The following is a 21976-nucleotide window of genomic DNA, read 5'->3' as shown; positions in this document are numbered from 1 at the left end:
ACTTCCTATTAATTTTGCTTGTTTTAAGACTTAAGGCTGAAATAGTGGCAGGTAATTTCCCAAGAGCTGCTTCTTCCAAAGTTTTCCTCCTTCACTTTGTCATCCCTACAAAAGCCATTTTTGTCCTTTTATTGATCTGGAAACTTAAAGCATAAATATTTGACTTTATCAAGAGGCACTCGTGTGCTCACATTATCCAGAATCCTTAAATACATCTGACATGACCGTGCAGGCAAGACACTTATTCTAAATTTTATTCTGTATTTATTTTCCAGTTACTTAGTTGCCTTAAGATGTTGCTTACATAGAATGGAATAAAACATTAAAGGTTTATTATCATGGAGAATACGCTTAAATTTTTTCTTATTCAGAGCAGGTTAATCAGTTCCACCCTAAGAAGCTATGTTGAAGGTATAAATTCAGATTTGCCTAATTTATTAAGTACCATCCAAATGCCAGACATTTTACTACTGGATTTTAATAAACTATATTTTAATATATATAATATTTTAATAATATATATGTATTTGATCATCACATAAACCTTGTGAGGTAGCTGACATTCTTCCTGGGGTCAAGTTCTGCTTTCTCTGGGTGGTGAAGCTAATAGTAATCTTAGCTATATTTATTTAGAGTTTACCTGGTACTGGGCACTGTGCTAGCAATTTTGCCTATATTGCCTTATTTAATCTGCACGGTAACCTTATGAGGTGGATGCTATCAAATCCAGTCTCACCAATGCAGAACCTGTGGTCAAGAGGAGTGAGGTAAAGTCCTCAAGATTATGTGGCAAGGGAGTTGGGGCCACTGTGCTCCAGAAGGTGGAGCAGCCAGCATTCCAGCGCAGTTCTCCTGGGACTCCTTTCTCTATACTGTGAGGTGATGGTGCTTCAGAGCAGGCAAATCTGCCTCGGTGGCCAGTTGTTGCTCCTACTTGACCTCTTAGCCTCAAGTGAGCTTTGGTGCATATTCCTGATGGTACCGTTTCTGCTAACGTGTAGAGCGGAGGATTCATGGGGTAGTTCCTGGTGCCAGGTCACTAGAGGATAAAGAAGAACAGCCTTACCCAGTACAGTTGATATTCTCTATGTAGGAGGTATATATCATTGATGTGTGTATATCACCTCCTTTTTCTCCTCGTAGCTCCTGCAGCTTGTTCTTTCTCTAGATCTCTCATTAAACACAAAGACTAAAAGCCAGCTTAAGGTGGAAAAGTCACAGACACATTTTTTTTCTTTTTTTAATATTTTATTGACAATTGATTTACAATGTGGTGTTAATTTCTCCTGTACAGCAAAGTGATTCTGTTATACATATATATACATTCTTTTTCATATTCTTTTCCATTATGGATATTGAGTATAGTTCCCTGTGCTATACAGTTGGACCTTGTTGCTTATCCATTCTCTATATAATAGTTTGCATCTACTAATCCCAAACTCCTGAGCCTTCCCTCCCCCACTCCCCCTCTCCCTTCTCAACCACAAGTCTGTTCTCTGTGTCTGTGAGTCTATTTCTGTTTCATAAGTAAGTTAATTTGTGTCATATTTTAGATTCCACATATAAGTGATATCATATGGTATTTGTCTTTCTCTTTCTGACTTACTTCACTTAGTATGATAATCTGTAGGTCCATTCTTGTTGCAACAAATGGCATTATTTCATTCTTTTTTATGGCTGAGTAGTATTCCATTGTATATATGTACCACATCTTCTTTATCCATTCATCAATCAATGAACATTTAGGTTTTTCCATGTCCTGGCTATTGTAAATAGTGCTGCAATGAACATTGGGGTGCATGTATATTTTTGAATTACAGTTTTGTCTGGATATTTGCCCAGGAGTGGGATTGCAGGGTCATATGCCAACTCTATTTTTAGCTATTTGAGGAGCCTCCAAAATGTTTTGAATAGTGGCTGCACCAATTTACACTCCCACCAACAGTGTAGGAGGGTTCCCTTTTCTCCACACCCTCTCCAGCATTTGTTACTTGTAGACTTCTTAATGATGGCCATTCTGACCAGTGTGAGGTGGTACCTCACTGTAGTTTTGATTTGCATTTCTCTAATAATTAGTGATGTTGAGCTCTTTTCATGTGCCTGTTGACCATCTGTATGACAGACACATTTTTAAACATCTATTACTGTGTTCATTCCTCCATTCCAGAGGATCAGCTAAAATTTGATACACAGAAAGGAGGATCAAGACGTGAAAATCCAAGGAACGTAAAATGATCCACCTGTGTAAATTACCTGAAACCAAGTATGGGACACAGGCTGTCCCAGTGACAATTGGCTCATTCTAAATTAACCAGGTTCCTAGAGCAAAATGTTCCTTTGCTTCATAAGCCATGGTGCTAAGCAGATAGTGAAGACACAGAGTGCAGTGTGTTTTGGCTTTTCCATTTCACCTTTCCAGAATCCTAATTAAGGATATTACAGATTCTATACACACAGATCATTCTGCAATTGTTTGATAAAATATTTGCATTGTATGTGTCTGGATCCAAGTGGTGACCAAGGGCTCTTGTAGATCAAGCTTCCAATTGGAATTGATCATTCTCTCTTCTATGAGCTTAAAGAAATTTACTTTTAATCTTATTTATGGGCTCTGCCATATCCTGCCAATATGTCTGTTTATAGAAGTGCTTGTTTATATATTTATTTGGAAGTTTTTCTCTTGAAGCAGCTACTTATTAAAATAAGTAAGAAAAGTATATACTTCTTACTTTTGTTTTGATACTGGTCTTTTGGGATTTTGAGGGCCAATGTGCATAGCTTGTCTCAGAGGAATACTGAAAAGATGAAAGAAACTTGGATGAGCAAATTGACATGTATCCAGAACTCAAGAGTAGTTACTAAAGTTCAGATTGGAACTCGTGGTCTTTATTATCTTTCATTCATTTCACAAGGAAAGAGCCTGGAATACCTTCCTCCTCCCTCCTCACTACTTGTTTCACACTAGGCAGAAAAGTGTGTTGCAAAAAGACCTTCACTCTGTTAGGACAGGAAGCTCATAAAATTGCATCAAAGAATCTAGCTCAGGAAAGGCAGCTTCCCAGACACCCTCTAAATAGTGCCTTTGATTTCTCATGTGCTGTTTTCCTCCAAGTGCTTAGACAGGTCAGACATTTCTATTTACAGTAGAGAGATCCACATCATCTAACATTGGTGAATCGTTATCTCCCACCTTGAATTCTGTGGCCACATAAATCATCTTGATTTTGATGAATAGAAATATTGGGTAGGAAAAGGAAGAATGATGGACAAGGTTTTGGTACCAGCTCTACTTCTGGTTGACTCTGTAATCCTGGGCAAGAAACCTGGCATATCTTGCCTCAGAGTCCCATCCAACATAGAACGGGTATAAAAGTATACCTGTTTTGTGCTCTTATATGTTGTAAAATGAGCAAATGGAATAATGTAAGAAAATGTACTTTAAGCTTTTTAGAACAAAATAGTAATAAGATTCTAGGTTTTACTACTAATAATTTACTAACATCTTCTTCCTTCAGGGATTTATGTTTTGTCTTACTCTTTGGGCCAAGCATCCTTTATCCTATTTTGATTCTTTCTGTGACCTATAATGAAACACAAAGAATGAGAAAACAGAGTCTGCACGTGTGCTTGTTTTACTGATGAATTAGGGAAGCCCTAGCAGCAGCTAGCAAGAGGTTAAAAGTTTAACATGTCCAGAGCCTTCAAAGATCAGAATGGATTGCAAAAAACTAGGACGGAAGCTAAGTAATTTCTCCCCTTTTGTTTTCCTTGTTTCAATTCTTTTGCCTTTATCTGCTGTCATTCATTTGTAGTCATTGAATGACCCCTTTCCTAGCTTCTCTTACTGACAGTAAACAATTGTCTTTCAGCTTTATTGAAGTATAATTGACAAATAAAATTATATTTAAAGCGTACAACGTGATGATCTCCTTATGTGTATACATTGTGAAGGGATTCCCACTAATTTAATTAACATATCCATCACCTCACATATTTATTTTGTTTTATTTGGTGAGAACACTTAAGTTTTACTCTCTTAGTAAATTTCAGTTCTATAGTATAGTATTATCAACTGCAGTCACCATGTTATAATTCGATCCTCAGACCTTAGTTCTCTTACAACTGAAAATTTGTACCCTTTTACCGGCTCTCCCTATTTCCCCCACCACCCAACCCCTGGCAACCACCAGACTTTTTTTTTTTCCTAAGATTCCATCTATAAATGATACCATGCAGTGTTTGGCTTTCCATGTCTGACTTACATCACTTAGCATAATGTCTTCCAGGTTCATCCATGCTTTTGCAAGTGGCAGGATTTCCCTTTTTTTTTTTTTTTTTTTTTTTTGCGGTATGCGGGCCTCTCACTGTTGTGGCCTCTCCCGTTGCGGAGCACAGGCTCCGGATGTGCAGGCTCAGCGGCCATGGCTCACGGGCCCAGCTGTTGCACGGCATGTGGGATCTTCCTGGACCGGGGCACAAACCTGTGTCCCCTGCATCGGCAGGCGGACTCTCAACCACTGCGCCACCAGGGAAGCCCTCCTTCTTTTTTAAGGTTGAATAATTAACAAATATTTTTGAGTTCCTGTTAAGTGCCAGACTGGGCAGATTCTGGGAAAAAGCAGTGAACAAGGCATGCCCCTTTTCTTCTTCCTTCAGGGATCTTATATTCTAAATTGAAACAGTCGAATAAACCTGTTTGTTTCTTCTTAGAAGTTTATATAAGTGAGACCTAAAGCATGGCAAACTAAGAAGACAGGCTAGAGGTCTGGGGGCTGGGTTGGGGGGCGCTCTGGGACCAAACAATAATTAGCAATTCGGATGTTAAATGAACTTTGTGAGCCTCAAAGACAAAAACTTGGTAAGTGTTGTTTCATAATATTTACGTAAATGAGGGATAGTCTCTGCATAACAATTTATTTTCTAATACATAAAGCTTCAAATAATAGGAAAAGACCTTATCCAATAAAGAAAAATCTTGTAATTATAGAATACTTTTTAAATCCTATGTTTTAATTTTAGACTCATAAGTAGAAAGGAAGCAATGAAATATTTCAAAGAGGAGGGTTGGTTTAATAAATAAACTAGGTTCTTCTGCAAGTGACATCTTCATAAATCTACAAATGATGCCAAACTGTAGGAAAATAATTTAAAAATTAGATTAAATATTCATGCTCATTATAATAATACATTATGTATAATTTATTATTTAGCACTTTTTTGTTTTCACACATTTTGCAAAGATATACTCTCATATGAATTCCAAATTTCCAAAGTTCCAAAATGAGTTGATTCTTAATTAGTAAAGCTTCAATTCATGAGATTTGACTGTGCGTGAAGCCAGTGATCAACTTCCTCACTTATTAACAGCCATTTTTTCCACTAGGCAAAATATATTTAGTGCCTTTTAGTAACATAGAAGTGTTGTTTTTTTTTTTTAAACCTGAAACAAAGTACAATATCATCTCCTTAAGTATTTGTCGTTGTTTCTTATCGGATTAGAGCACAAAAGACATGTCCAAATTTTTGGTTGTTTTATGTAGGTGAAAGGTGAATACAGTTATAATAAAGAAAAACTTATTGTGCCTTTATGTTGTTATTGAAGACATTTTATTTAATGCCTAAGCCTGCTTGTTTAAATTCCTAAATGTGCATATAGGTCACTTTAATTTTATTTTTACAGTAAAAAATGGTCTTTTGCTTACAGTTAATATCTCCATGTCAAATGATACCACATTGGCTCCTGAAGATTTGCCAACTGTTTCTTCTACTGACGCGGTAAGTGGCTTAGTATTTCAGATCATTTGCATATTGTACACTCTAATAATATTCATAATATGATGTCTCCCACCACTCAGCAAGCCTAGTCTGAACACATATTTAATAGTCAGTGATGGTAGAGGGACAAGAAAAACATTTTCTGTACTCTAGTCAGCTTTTTTTCCTTTTCTTTTTTCTTTTAAACTTAAGTGCACTTGAAGTGCAACATACTTTTCAAACCTTCTCAGGAATTTGACTGTTATGTCCATTAATTGTCACCTTGAAATATTTTCACAAGGGAAAGTGAACGAAGTTGCAAAGTGAGAGTGTAGTATCCTCTCTTTGTTTCTAGTACGATTATGAATTCTTCTGACTACCAGATGGTGCTGTGTTCCCTTCACTGAGGGTGACTGTAGCAGGACACTTCCTGTGTCACTTAGAAAGGACCGTGCCTCTGTCACATGATATCCTTTCCCATGGCTTGTAACCAAGGATCTTTAAGAGACTGGAACTAAGCTTTAAAAATGAGCTGTTTTGCATGGAAGGTCGCACACTGGAAGAAGACTTTTGTGTTAGAGAAAAAGGGGAAAGTGCTGTTTCAGACTTGTAATTGTGTTCCTTCTACACTGGATATGGAATCTTACCAAAGAATATCAATCTCTCAGTTATAAAGACAGAACCCATACATAATACTTTGTATTGATCGAGTGCCCATCTCTCAGGAGACCAGAACACTTCTGCAGATATTATATAATCAGTGCCCACAACATCCCTTTCAAAGATGATGCTTTGTATCTTTCCTGGACAACTCTCACTTGACCCTGTTTCTCTCTTGTTTTCATATTCAATGGCTCTCTTGACTTCTTTCCTTACTGTTTTCTCTGACTTTCTCCAAACTTTGCCTCTCTGTTTCTTCCATGTTTGAGAGCGTGTGTGTGTGTATGTGTGTGTGAGAGAGAGAGTGTGTATATGAAAGAGTATGTATATGTTTTAAAGGCCACATATAGAAGAGAGTTCAGTTTTCAATCTTCAAGCCAGCCAGCCAGCCTAGTGCCTAAAAGGATGTGACTAAAACACAGAGAAAAATACTTCCTTCTAGACTTTTAAGGAATTTAATTAAAATCTAATTAAAAATTTAAAATATGTATGTAACTAATTAAAACGGTAAGTTCATTTGCAATAAAAATTAATAAAATACTTCCAATGACTTAAAAAGAGATTGTTTCCTAACTTGTTTTTGTAACTAATCAAGGAAACCTTTAAAATTAATGAATTTTTTAAGCCCTGTCTTTGGGCAAGTCCTGGAGAGACTCTAGTAATTGATATGTAATTATAATAAGATGTCACTATAAGATTCATGGAAAACAAATGGACATTGTGGTTGACTTCTGGTATGACCATGACAGAGGACATAAAGGCGCAATAATGATGATAATTTAGCTACCATTTATAAAGCATCTACAAGAGACCAGGTGTTTTATACATATTATCATTGTTATAAACCTTAATATGTATTGTAATCATTAACACAACCTACTGGGCATAATTATCTCCATTTTATAAATGAGAGCAACTGAAGCTCCAGAAGGTAAATAACCTTTCTTGCTCTAGGTCACATAGCAATAAATTAGTAGAACAAAGATTGAACTAAAGTTTGGGTGGTTCCACGACCTGTGCTATTGCTAATTGCACCATGATGCTTCAGTGGTTGCAAATTGGAATGTTTACTATTGTTTACTTTTTTACTTCCTATGAATGCTCTATACTCCAGGGCAACAGTCCCCTCATGTGTGTATCAGTTGCACACCTTAATTAAAATGTTAAGTTGCTATGTCCAGCTCCTCTAGAGAAGAAATTAGGGAAAAATATGTAATGTGTGTGTATGTAATTATAAAGGACAACTTTTACTCTGTTCTTTATTTCTCCTTTTCTATCTGTATCTATTCCTTTATGTATACTTTGCATAAACACACACACACATATATGTGATCCAAAAACGAGTGTTAGGGAGGTAATACGATTTATTATCATCACTTATAGCACCTACTATTGAGCACCTACTAGGGACCAGGCTCTTTACATTAATTGTTTATAATCCTCACAATACCTTTGTGAGTTATGATGTTACCTGTATTTTATAGATGAAACAGAGGCTTATAAAGGTTAGCTGACTTTCCAAAGGCCATATGACCAGTATATAGTAAAACCAGAATTTGGACTCAGGGCCTTCTAACTCCAAAATCTGCATATTTCCATTCTTTGGGGAAGCAGAATAGCATGTCCTGTAGAAGGATTTACAGATACTTAGTTCTCATGTCAGACTGGTTGCAAACACAGGGCCCCACTACTTTAAAAACAGGCTGTGGAACCTTCTCAGCTTCCCATCTGTAAAATGGTGATGATAAGAGTATTCCCTCAAAGATGCTAGAAGAGCCAGATTAATAAATAGGCAAAACTTCGCAGAGTGGCTGGCACATACTTGTCTCTCAATCAATGTTAGGTACTGTTTTTATTCTATTTAGGTGTTCTTATCATTCTACTGGGCTGTTTGTCACCAAAACTCAGGTTGGTGGAGAGAAGAAATTGAAAGCCACTGCTTCTAACCACCTACTGGGTCCTCTGTGTGTTTGGCCACACTAGCTCAGTTCCCCTGAACCTTTCCTAAGACCTACAGTCAGCAGGACTTTATTTCCTTCTTTTCATCTGGCCATAATTAGATCATGAAAGAAGGTGTTGTAAGAGTGACATGCAGCCCCTGGGCACCCATGAGGCGTCCTCTCACAAGGCCCTAAGAACATCCTGTCAGAGGAAGGAAGGCCTTTTCTTTTCAGCTTCATTAGCATGAAGACAAGCTTGCTTCTTCCTTGTGGTATGGGTGTGTTTTCTGGGGGAAACAGCAGGAAAAACGGAACATGAGAGCATTTAGACAGAAGTTAGAACTCAAGAATAACCACCCTTCAAGATAAAAAGCCAGATTTTCCATTATTTGCATTTATTGTTGGAATCATTGTGTCTTTAAATCTTCTCACCTTCATCAGTTTTCCCATTGATTTCTCACTTGGAATATCCATCCCTTCAGCCTGCAAAACAAAGCTCTTTAAAAGGGCTCTGTAAATCTTTGAGACCAGCCACAGCTTATCCACACTGTATCTAAGCAATTAGTGTTGAGATTTGCTGGCTTTCACTTACCAGCTCTTAGAGGGAGAGAGCAGATTTCAAAATCTAATGTCAGAAGCTTCTCTTCTGAAGACGTGATAGAATGGATCGGTTAGTATTTGTTTTTCATGTTAGATTCCTTTTTGTTTTCGTTTTTTATTAAATTGAGTCATACCTTAAAAGACACAGTTCTTATGTGCTCATTGCAATGAGTTTTGACAAGTTTTTACCTCATGTAACCACCACACGAAACAAGATATAGAACATTTCCATCATCCCAGAAAGTGCTTTGAAATGCTCTATTTCCTGTTTTATGCCCCAGCTTTTTGAGCCTTGGGAGATCTTTCTTTGCCAAACTGCTCTGCCCCCCCACCTTCAGAGGGCAGATGCCTTAGCCCTTTCAGAAGTAGCTGAATGCCATGGAGGGGTTTCTCTCTGCTCTCCTGCCCTGCTTCCCATCTTAGAAAAGTGGCTTTCTTGCATTTGATGGAGACTCTGTGTCTAAGAGAGGTTTCTCTCAGCTCTTCTGTTGAATCTCCAGGCTTTTCTAAACTATCTGTGCATTTGACAAAGACCATTAGAAAGTTTGGTGGGCGGACGGACGCAGGCTTTGTCGACACCTGAGGCTCCACAGAATTCCAACGTGTCACCCCAGACTACAGGCAACCATTAAAAATTCATTAAAGATTTGGCTTATTTCTCCATCCCTCCATCTATAGTGCATTTATCTTCCACCTGCTACTCTGCCATGGATGAGGCAGCCATGGATCTCTTCTCTCCTATGAAGGTCTTGTAACTTTGGAATTTAGTGTATTTAGGTTTCTTTGCATCCTCATCTCACTGGTGTAATTTTTAAAACTAGGATTTTATAGCTTATCCTGCTTGCTTTTGTTGTTAGGTTGGGACAACTAACAGTCTCCTGTAACTTTCTGTATCTTTTTTTTTTCCGGTATGCGGGCCTCTCACTGCTGTGGCCTCTCCCGTTGTGGAGCACAGGCTCCGGACGCGCAGGCTCAGCGGCCATGGCTCACGGGCCCAACCGCTCCGCGGCATGTGGGATCTTCCCGGACCAGGGCACGAACCCGTGTCCCCTGCATCGGCAGGCGGACTCTCAACCACTGCGCCATCAGGGAAACCCACCTTTCTATATCTTAATCATAAGTAAACAACCAATTAGTTTTGGTATTTCACAACAGTATACATAACTACAGTCACAGGTTACATACATCCTGTAGACCATAAAGTAAGATTGAAGATCACTGCAAGTCTGGCTTACCCACTGCAGGGAAAAAGTCCTAAATGAGTACATTAACTACTTAACCTTGAGACTTTTATTTGTAGCATTACCCTCATTTATATATATGTTTATATATAAATATATGTGTGTGTGTGTGTTTAAAGGCTTACATTTTACCAGTTGATACTCAAAGAGAGCAATGTAGACTCTTCAATTTTTATTTTTGAATTTTTTTGCTTATTGTATTACCCAATGAAGCATATCATGATAGTCTACATGGAGATGCTGTTAATCATGGGCCCAAGGCCTGTTACAGTCTCATAAACACCACTTGGCAGTCAGACATGGAAGTAAAAGTGCTTTGATTTGATGTACCTTCAGGGTGATTCTAGGAGCTAACATTCATTTTCATGGGAAATGGAATGTCATATTAATCTTCTTGTGCATAGCATCCTTGTGATTTTCTCTCATTAAGAAAGTGAAGTGCAAAAACTATTCTGTCCTTAAATCTCCTTAAAGAGTACATGTTCCTACTTTTAAAAATATTATGGAAAATTTAAAGCATGCACTAAAATAGAATAGTACAATAAATCCTCATATGTACACATCACCTAGCTTCAATGACTGTCAAAATTTTTCCCACTGCCTCTCATATATACCCCACTTTTGTCTTTGCGGAGGCTACTATGGTGTTTTAAATTTTAAAATTAATCCTTCAGTATACATTTTACTTTTAAGATTTATAAACATATTCACTCAATACAAATAGGGTCATCCTCTAGAAAATGAGATCCATAAAAATAGGTGGAAATCTATTTTCATGAGATTGACCTCAGTTAAGACCATCAGCAACTTGGTCCCATTTCCTTTGCACCTTTTTTCTCACTACCCATTTACACAGACACTCTGCTCTGGTCCAGTCACTGTGAGTTCCTCCTCATGGTGAGCATTCAATAAGTGGTGCCTAAAGGACTTACTGGCTGAGTGAATGAAGCATCGTATGTCCCCGAATCCGCATCTTTGCTCATGGTGTCTCTCCATCTAATGCTTTACCTCTTTGTTTCTGCCAATGCAGAAAGAAATATACACCCAAAGTCTGTCACTTTTATTCCCCTCTTCATTGGCTTTTGTAACTCTCTCCGTCATTCCTTTCTAGTTTTGTTGTCCTGCCACACTTCTTCCTACTGCCTTTTGAGTATGAGAGTTCTACAAAGACCAGTTCTTTTTTCAAGGTGCAGTTTAACTTTTGTTTTCCCTGTGCTCAGTGAAATTAATCAGTCCCTCTTCTGATCTAATCATCTCTGTACCATTCATTTAGACACTTGCTTTTGCTGCCTTGAATTTTTAGTTAATATTTAAGTGGACATATTTTATTTCTCCAATAAAACTTTTAAAAGTTGTTGCTTTTATTCTTCTTTATTGTTCCCTTACAGCTTATCTTAGTTAGCCATGTAATTGGGGCCCAGTGCATTTTCTGTTTTCTTTTGGCCACATTGTTCTACTTTCTCTTTTGTTACTCAAAATAGCCTATATCACCAGAGTTAGAAAAAAAAAATAGGGTCCCAATTCCATTTGAATTTCAGATAAATAATGAACAATTTTTTTAGTGTTAAGTATGTCCTACATATTACATAGGACATACTTATACTAAAAATATTATTCACTGTTTATTTGAAATTCATATGTAACTGGGAATACTGGATTTTACCTGACGATCTAAGTTGAACTTTTTTTACTTTAGTTTTGTTCTCCAGATAGAAAGAGTAGTTACACTGATAGATATCTTCCTTAAATATGTCAGATATTTGTGTCTTGATGAGTGATTTCATTCATTCATTTAACAAACATTTCTTTTGGCGCCTGCTGTATCCTAAATTGAATTCTGCCCCTGTCTTTGCTCTTCTTTCTTATTTTTTGGTGACACACAGTCCCTTTGGTTTGCAGGCGTTATACTTTTGTCATTTCTGGCTTTTACCCATCCTGTCCAAAGAGACCAAATCCTTGTCAATCTCCCTTTCTCTCTCTGCATCTTAATCTTTCACCTTCCTTCCTCCATTCTTGTTTTTCCCAGCACCCCCTTTTTCCTTCCATACCCATAACTGGGTTCCTTCTCATCCACCACAAGCATCTCAAAAGTCTTTACCAGCCCTAAAGAACTTGCCTTGATCCTGTAATGCTCGCATGCTCTAGCCTTTCCTTTTGTTACTGTATTTCTTAAAAATTGTCTGAAATTGCCATTTCAGTTTTTCATCCTCACATATTTCTCAACTCATTTCCCTTATTTGAACTCACCTCAAGAAATTACCAAAAATATTCTAGTCACAGAAAAAGCAATGAAAATAAATCAATGGATTTTGTTCAGTCTTCATCCCTCATTATCATTTCTGCAACATTAGACCCTTATCAACCCTCCCCCACATTTACTCTTTTCTCGTCCTTTGATTTTCAACATTGTGATTGTACTTTTCCTTTTACCCATCACTCTCAAAGTCTTTTGTGGTGTTTTTACTTCCATTGCAGGTACCCTAGATGTTTTACACTCGTTTCTTCTAGCACACTTTCCCTTTGTAGTTTTATTAAATTTTATTACTCCAGTGATCAACTCTTTGCAGCTGACTGCTTAGTCGATGTCTCCAAACTTGACATCTCTCCTAGATGCAGGTCACCAGACCCATTGGACATCTCTCTGAGCATTTGCACCTTATAACACTGATGGTCTCATTGAAGGGAGCTACAGTGTGCTTGCAATAGAAGGTTAGAAACATCATGAGAATTAGAGATCATGTGCTGTGAGAGTTCTGACAGGCAAAGAGGACTTCTGAGATTATATTCCCAACTGTCTTGTTATTAAAGTTCTGATTTAATCACTTAAATCCTGTGCATAGACTTTTGAGGAATAAAGATCAAAGCCATAGAGAAATGAGAATCACCTATAAGGAGTAAAGGACAGAGTGGCGAGATAGAAGTCTCCTGCATTAAGCTCAGAGGAGACAATGGTCGCTTGAACAAGAGTGGTAGCCATAGTTACGGGTGAGATGTGATGTATTTTAATATAAAGTCTTCACCATAATGTGACTTGCGAGAAAGAAAAGAATTAACAATGACTTCAAGGTTTTCTGTTCTTAGAATCGAGGAGGATGAAGTTGCTATTAACAGGAATGGGCAAGACCTTAGGGGGAGCAGGTTTGAGGAAGATTAGCAGTTAGTTTTTGAACATGGTTAAGTTTAACATGCCTCTGAGGATGTAAGTACGGATGTAGAATAGTTTACTAAGAAGTAGGTACAAAAGGATTAATCTTTCTTTGAATTGGAGAACATTTGCTGAGGGGTTAAGAAATCACTGTTAATCCTGAAAGCAGGAAGTTGCTCTTAGAGTGAATGAAAATTGGAGTGTGGTTGAAATACACAGAGAATGTCATATTAGGCGGGCAGAATTATCTCAGTTATAACAACACGAAGGCAATACTTCTGAAGCTTCTTTGCATCACTGCCTCCTTTGAGGTTCTAATGAAATCTTTGGTCACTCTTCCCAGATAAATGTACATACACACAATGTTTTACATATTTCAGTGGATTGAGGGATTTCTTTCTTCTTCATGTCACTTGACATCTATGCTGGATGTGTCCAACACAGTATTTCCTTCTTTCAGGAACCAGTGTTATTTGGTTGTAGATTTTCCACCATGACTTACTGAACTGTAAACAGAGTGGTTTTCATGTGAAGGATACTATTCACTTTAGAGCATTTTCCAAAGTTAGGATCACAGTGATCTTCATGGTACTCTTTTACAGCTATTTAAGTAAAAAGTCCTATTTGTAGTTGCACAGGAAAGTGAAGTTACTTTTTTCTGTGTTCCAACTGAGTGGTGATAGAGTTGAGATTGAAACCCATGAGGGTATTTTCCCAGTCTGCTGCTTTGATACATGTTCAGTATTTCCATGAACTAAAGAAGAATCATTTACATCTTTTTGCTTATTCTATGACTGAATTACAAATGATCAAAACCAGAATTATTTACAGTGAATCAACCACCATCACAAACACTATTCATGAAATAATAAGTATAAAAGGCTGCCAAACAAAAATGTGTAATGTACTATTCTGATGAAATCATGAGATTTTTATTTAGTAGAATAACGTAAAGTAACATAGGAGTCCTAGACAAGAGATTAAACCACGGTAGGCACACTTTTTCTATGAAGAACCAGATAGTAAATATTTTAGGATTTGTGCGTCAGTCTCTGTTGAAATTATTCAACGCTGCAGCTGTAGCAAAAAGCAGCCATGAACTGTGTGTAAATGAATGAGCATGGCTGTATTTCAATAAAACTTTATTTACAGAAACAGGTAGTGGGTTGTATTTTGCCAGTGAAATGTTGTTTACTGACTCCTAGATTAAACTACTCATGGTAATTTTAGATAACTTTTTAATAAGAGATGGGTAGATAGATAAACAGATAGTGAATAGATAATTCTGCTCAGCACCAGCCTCCCTCCAGGGTTCACCTACTTTGCTTTAAAGCTGCTGACCTAAGGCTGCCTACATAGAAAACTTCTTGTGTCCACGAACATGGAGTATATTTAAGTTTATTGAATGCAGAAGCTACACTTAGAACTTCTCTGTATCAGCACCCAGCCCAGAATGGAGCTCAAAATGATTAGTTGAATAATCGCCCCAATCAGTGGAATAACTTGACCTATCTGGACCTTTCTCCATTCTCATCCTTATGTTGACCTATCTGGACCTTTCTCCATTCTCATCCTTACTTCACGTCACATGCCCCTAACCTGTCGTTAGAGAACTCGGTGTGAAGAGAGCACAGCTTGGAGCAAAGAGTGCTGTCCGTGAAGATGATGACAGTTTTAAAAATTGAAGTACAGTTAATTTGCAGTGTTGTGTTAGTTTCAGGTGTTCAACAAAGTGATTCAGTTATACATATGTATACAAATCTATTCTTTTTCAGATTCTTTTCCATTATAGGCTATTACAAGATACTGAATATAGTTCCCTGTGCTATACAGTAGGTCCTTGTTGTTTATCTATTTTAAATATAGTAGGGTGTATCTGTTAATCTCAAACTCCTCTCAGACTGAGCTAGGATTCCAGAGAGGTGAATCAGGAGCTGCTTTGCAGTAGGCAGGGATATTGAGAGACAGAGAGACTCAAGGCCTCCTAACCGTGTAAAGGCAGAATAGCTCAGTTATGTCCGTTTTAATTATTGGGGTCCTGGGTAAATTTTACATGAAAAAGATGGTTCACTGATGATAAAAATTTAAAAACCATTAACTTCTAGCAAGTGGCAACTTGTATCAGCGCAGTTTTTGTTGTTTTTAATGTTTCCTTTACTTAGGTAAGGCAAAATTGACCTCTGAAGCAAAAGATGTTATTTCTACACAGAAGTATCTGTTTCATAGATAACAAAATGAGATATGTTATAGTAAAAATTGTATAAATTGATATATGTGATGATTAAATCATAAGCTAATTATCTAACACTGTACTTTTCATCTTTACTTATATACATCATTAATAATGAGTCATGCTTGGTCTTATTGTTTAGTTTACGATATGGATTTTGCCTGGAGTTTTACAGAATTAACATTCATTGATACCAGCTTATGCAGAATAATAACACTGAAATAACACAAATAATATAGATGTCTTTTCAGTGATATTTAAGTAGAATTATTTTTAGCTAGAGTTTGTTTTATGGGAGTGGGAAACTGTGTGTTAAGATACAGATACTGAGATAAATACATGCTGCCTGAAGTTTTTATACTGAAGCCCTTAGTGAAAGATGGTGTTGGAGGCTAAAATTTCTGTACAATGACACAAAGAATCATTAGAGGCATACAAAAATGTGTTACTGGCATTTTAAGTTGATGTAAACAAGAAACCATGTTTGTCATGCACATCTGTATAGTTTTCACCTCAACCTGAATCTCTGTAAGAAAATCAATAAAACTGCCTGTTGGGGTTGTTTTAATGCAGCTTACCTCTTCTGGGAGCTGCAGCTATAAAGAAGGATTCTGCTGATATTAAAGTGCTGAAATTAAAGTGAAATTATGGTAAATTTTTGCTGGTTTTAAAACAAAGAAATCTGTTACCTGTTATGACCTCTAAACTTAAAAGGTATTATGCAAAAAATATCCATATGCAGAAATCTGAAAAACAAAATGAGATGTGATTAATCACCTCTCAGAAACAGACTTTAACAAAAGAGTAATTGTGCAATTCAGCTGTTTACAAGTTGAAGCTAATATTTCAGGGAAAGATCTAGAGTTTTGGGGGGGGTTCCTGATTTTTATAAGAACTTTATCTTTTGAGCTCTATAAAAATATGAACTCTTTCTGGCCAGAGATTCTTCTTTTATGTGTGTGATCTTCTTTTATGACTAGATGACTTATATTAAGAGAATTCATGAATAGTAAAGGATATTGATGATGCATTTGGTGTGAGGGACAACTCTTGCCTCCAACGGACAGGAAAAGTTTTTCTTTCTATATTTCTTTGAAAGGTATTCTCAAATTACTCTTCTGTTAGCACATGACATACCCATTAGCCCTGCACCTAAGAGAAAATTCAACATCACGGCACCAGCAGATTCAGTGTCTGGTGAAAGTCTGCTTCCTGGTTCTAGACAGTCTTCTCATCGTGTCCTCATGTGACAGAAGGAACAAGGAGCACTCTGGGGTCTCTTTTGTAAGGGCACTAATCCCATTCATGAAGACTCCACCCTCTTGACCTAATCACCCCTCAAAGGCCCTGCCTCCAAATACCATCACATAGGGGATAAAGTTTCATCATATGAATTTTAGGGGAGTCCAAATATTCAGACAGTAGCACCCCATTAGCGTTGGTCAGTAACTGGCTGCAAGAGGGCATAACCTTCCAGGTGAGGCTGCTCTTAAGCAGCAAAAGGCAGTTTTCTAGAGAAGGAGACAGCTGTGAGCTGATAGCAGCTAAAACTCAGCAGCTGGAGGATGGGTGCCCAGGCCTTATCCACTATGCTAGCAAAAGGATTCTCTTGCATATTGGAAACAGAAACAGGAGTGAGCTCCTGTCAAGAAGTACAGCACTGACAACATGACAGCAGTTCATGAACCAGAAGAAAATTTGAAAATTGACCTATGAGCTTGAGGCCATGTAACACAGGGCTAGAGATCCCATACCCAACTCCACAGCCCATCACAGCACTCTCCAATAATGCATTCTCTTGACACTGACTTGGAGTCAACAAGAAAAGCTGTATTTTATTAGGTTATGCAATTGAAAAAAGAAGAGATCTCCCAACATTTTTATAGTTTAGTTCCTGAAGTCACCAATCTCTATAGTTATTTAGAAAAGAAATAGCTCATTTGTGAAAGTGCTGGGTAAATTAGTTAACCAAATATAACCTTTAGAGCATTAACTCTATGGCCATCAGCTTGAAACACAAGAATCTGTGCACTACAGAAATCAGTACTCTTTTTTTTGTCTGCTTAGTGCAGCCTGTGGGATCCTAGTTCCCCAACCAGGGGTTGAACCCGTGCCCTCTGCGTTGAGAGCGTGGAGTCTCAACCACTGGACCTCCAGGGAAGCCCCATCAGAAGTCATTACTTTTTGAACAACAAAGGTGTTTCAGAGAGTCTCACGTTTGGAGACTTAAGGTATTATTGTGTCATATGGTAGTTCTATTTGTAGTTTTTTAAGGAACCTCCATACCGTATGCTAACACATATATATGGAATTTAAGAAAAAAAAATGTCATGAAGAACCTAGGGGTAAAACAGGAATAAAGACACAGACCTACTTGAGAATGGACTTGAGGATATGGGGAGGGGGAAGGATAAGCTGTGACAAAGCAAGAGGGAGGCATGGACATATATACACTACCAAATGTAAGGTAGATAGCTAGTGGGAAGCAGCCGCATAGCACAGGGAGATCAGCTTGGTGCTTTGTGACCGCCTGGAGGGGTGGGATAGGGAGGGTGGGAGGGAGGGAGACGCAAGAGGGAAGGGATATGGGAACAGAAGTATATGTATAACTGATTCACTTTGTTATAAAGCAGAAACTAATACACCATTGTGAAGCAATTATACTCCAATAAAGTTGTAAAAAAAAAAAAGATATTATTGTATCTTGGTTTACTCTCAGGAAGGTTCACAGGAAAGAAAGACTGTGGTTTGTTTCTGTTGAACAGATGGTTGATTGTAGGGTTGTAGCACAAACCAGGTAACGGATTGCATCATTCTCATTGTATTTTCAATAATTGATAGCCTCCTGGCCCCCCTTACCTGTTATTCCATTAACACCTCCTCAGGTGTCACCTTCCAATGGTTTACCCTCAGGCTGTTTTACAGAGACTCTTAGCATAATTCCGTATATAGCCCATCAAGTATCAAAAGCTGCTTTTGTTGTGGCACAGTGTTCCCTAGAAAAATTTTCCTGTTTTTCTTCTTCAGCACCATAATGCTACCTTTGACTGGGCATTTCTGACGACGAAGGAGTGTTTGAAATATGGAGGAAAGCTCACGGGCAACAACTGTGGTTATGTTCCTGATATCACTCTCATGTCTTTCATCCTTTTCTTGGGCACCTACACCTCTTCTATGGCTCTGAAAAAATTCAAAACTAGTCGTTATTTTCCAACCACGGTAAGTACCTGAGCTTTAAGTAATTTTCATTGAATTCCCACTTTATTAACAATAATACAGCTTTACAAAATGAAAAAGGCACCTGTAATTGAACCTTTCCAATATAATTTTGTGCATTTAAAAAATTGCTTTCCAATCTATGTCTATGTGCATACATATTCTTAATATAATTGTAGTCTAGCTTTGAAAAACCATCCAAGGATTTTGCTCACATAATTCTATCCTAAATTCTGACTGTTGTAATTCCAACTGTACTGAAAAAAAAAGTGGAGTGTATTCTATACAAAAATGCACAAGTTAAGAAAAGACCTTCTAAATCCATAGTGTGTTTAAGTACCTAAGCCAAAACTCTTTTCATATTAATCAGGAATTTTGACATAGAACTCTTTGTTCATCAGCTGCACATGAGAGTAATTGAGTAGTTGAATCATGGACTGTAGGAGTAAACTTGAGCTGTGTTACACAAGTACTGGTGTAAGATATGAGTGTCATCTGAGCCAACCTTTCCTTCCCATAGTGACGAATGCCCTACTATGGAAACACAGATAATTGAGCTGAGTTGTACAGACATCCTGTCTCCCATTAATATGCTTAGGTGAGCTCAAAGTCAAAACTGTGGTTCCTTGGGAGACTACAAGATAAGACCAACATTTAGTTAATGGCATTTTGTGTTTTTACCTGCAGAACGAAACTAATCCTTTGCTTTACAGTTCAGTTCTCACTGTTTAGGGTGTCAATACTTCTTAGTAATGTTGATTATACCTGATTTTTATCAATGAGCTGCTCTCTACAGCTGAAATCTCATGAATCTCTCCTCCTGTGTTCTGTGTAGAAGGAGCAGGAGAACTTTGGAAGACATGAGATGCAGTCGATAAAGTTCCTTTTCTTAATTCCTGGGAAATGAAACTGACAATTAATATATTCACTTTCAGCTAGGAAATTTTTTGACTCTCTGATATTTCTTTTAAAATGGAAAATAAAGGGAAGGTTTGATGATTGTCTCAATCTGTTTGGGTGGCTATAACAGAATACCAGACTGTAGGGCTTATAAACAACAGAAATTTGTTTCTCACAGCTCTGGAGGCCAGGAAGTCCAAGATCAGGTGCCAGCATGGTTGGGTGAGAGCCCTCTTGCTGGCTCCTAGCCAGCACCTTTTCACTGTGCCCTCAGGAGGTAGAAGGGCTGGGGAGCTCTGCAGAGTGTGCGTTATAGGAACGCTAATGCCATTCCTGAAGCCTCCATCCTCATGTTCTTCCTAAGGCCCCACCTCCTAATACCATCTTCTTGTGGGTTAGAATTTCAACATATGGATTTTGGAGAGTCGCAACATTCAGACCACAGCTGTAATGAAATGTCTCGAGCTAGCTGGCCCAAAGAATGAAACATTTCCTCAAAGTGAAATGTAGGAAGAAGTGTTCAATTTTGTCTGCCTTAAATGGACATCACAAACTGGTGGTCCACAGGCAGAATTCAACCCCCAGACATTCTTTGTTTAGTTCACAGTTTGTAAACACACACATGCACACACATACACACTTGGAGGCTTAGGTGGAACCTGTTCTTTGCAGGTAGTTATTGTCCTCACAACTCTCTGTTGTCTAAGACTTGGCTGTTTCACACATTCACATTAAGTGCATGTCCCTGAAGACATTTGAGCTTGTAACACCAGTTCACGTACTGGGAAATGTGCTTACTTGATCCACCTCTTCAGTGGTATATTACCTGTAGAACAGATTCCTGGGTATAGGTCTTTGAGGATGATTTCTTTTTCTCTATTGAGGTTTTTCCTTCTTAATTATTAATTCATGGGACATCTTTTTTTTTTTTTGGCTCACACTTTGGGAATCATCACCCTTTTTATATCTTTCATTTGCCGAAGTCTGATATTATTTAGGCATAGTAGTAGGTAGAAAAGTAGAAAATTTGTGAAGCACTTGTAAATCGTAGTTGGCAAATAATTTCAACCTTAAGATGAATAGTGATGAATTTTAACTGTTTATGTAGATATCACCTTTTTTTCCCAGCAGTAATTCCCAAATTGATAATAGCTCTTTAGACTTAAAGAAATTGCCCCTTAGAAGAGCCCAAGCAGGTAATTTCTCAGACACTGATAAATGCTATTGAGAAATGTTGAAAAATGTTGAATATGTGAAAATAGAATAATGATAGCATTCTAATTACAATTCCTATTGAGAAGGTTCTCAGCATTGTTTACAATTGTTTACACCAAATTATAAAATAAACAGGCAGGAGAAAATATATGTGATTTCTAAGGAGTAATGTTTAAGTGTGTAGGCTTTCACTCTGTCATCTCCCCTACTCACTTCACATTTATAGCTAAATAATAATACATACATAAATTCATATACACATACATGAATAATAAGAGCATCTTTTTTTCCTCTCATTTGCCAAAACATGTTTTCATTTAAACTGTCATTTAAAAGGATGGTCTCTATAGGTAGGAGCACATAGGTTTATAGATTCTTATACTTGTATACTATATTCTACAATTAAAACATATGCTTAAACATGATAAGTTAGATAGTCCTTGACTACTGTGACAGTAATCAAGCCTAACTGTTACTGCTTCCTCACTTGCACCAACAATTCACGTGAAACCTCTAAAATTGCAAAATGCTAATACTGGATGGCAGTGTCCTTGCCGTACAAAATGTCCGATTCTCCTTTAACTTACACAGTCATTGCTATCTTGCACTCTCATTTCCAAACTTTTGCATGAGTTGTTAGTCGATGAAGACTGTAAACTGCTGGGAAACTGTTATACTTTTATTTTACTCCTCACATCAGTTAGCACCAGGTTGGATGCAGGCTAGTACTCAATACTTGTTGACTAGTGGAAACCAGTCAAGTAGAGATAAATGCTGCAATTTATGGAAAGAGCACAGATGTAGGAACCCAGAAGCCATAGATGCTAGTGCCAGCACTGCCATTAACTAACAGTGCGCCCTTTGATAGCTAACTGCGGACTTTAGTCCACACGCATGAAGCAAGAGACTTAAAGAAATTAATAGATGACAGTTAACATCCTTTAAACTCTAGTATTCTATAATTTTAAAGAGAGTTTTCTGATTCTGTCTCCTAAAATAAGTTCTCTGTATTCAAGTTGTGCTTATAGCAATGATCAGGACTTACAGATTCCCAAAAGTTCATTATCTTCTCCAT

General features: G+C 37.6%; 1 protein-coding gene across 4 annotated transcripts in view; it reads left to right on the top strand.

Moving 5' to 3' along the window:
• Positions 1 to 21976, top strand: part of SLC4A4 (solute carrier family 4 member 4) — a gene marked incomplete at both ends in the record, with an annotated part of 298688 nt that overhangs the window by 229346 nt on the left and 47366 nt on the right. For all 4 annotated transcript variants that reach the window (XM_079717224.1, XM_079717222.1, XM_079717223.1 and 1 more), the window contains 2 exons: positions 5705 to 5775; positions 18598 to 18789. In XM_079717224.1, coding sequence (XP_079573350.1) covers positions 5705 to 5775; positions 18598 to 18789 — 263 coding nt within the window. The remainder of the gene's footprint in view (positions 1 to 5704; positions 5776 to 18597; positions 18790 to 21976) is intronic.

This window comes from Hyperoodon ampullatus (genome assembly GCF_949752795.1).
Source record: "Hyperoodon ampullatus genome assembly, chromosome: 1".
NCBI lineage: Eukaryota > Metazoa > Chordata > Mammalia > Artiodactyla > Ziphiidae > Hyperoodon > Hyperoodon ampullatus.
Note: the sequence above shows the minus strand (reverse complement) of the source record. Positions and strands in the feature narration are given on the sequence as shown.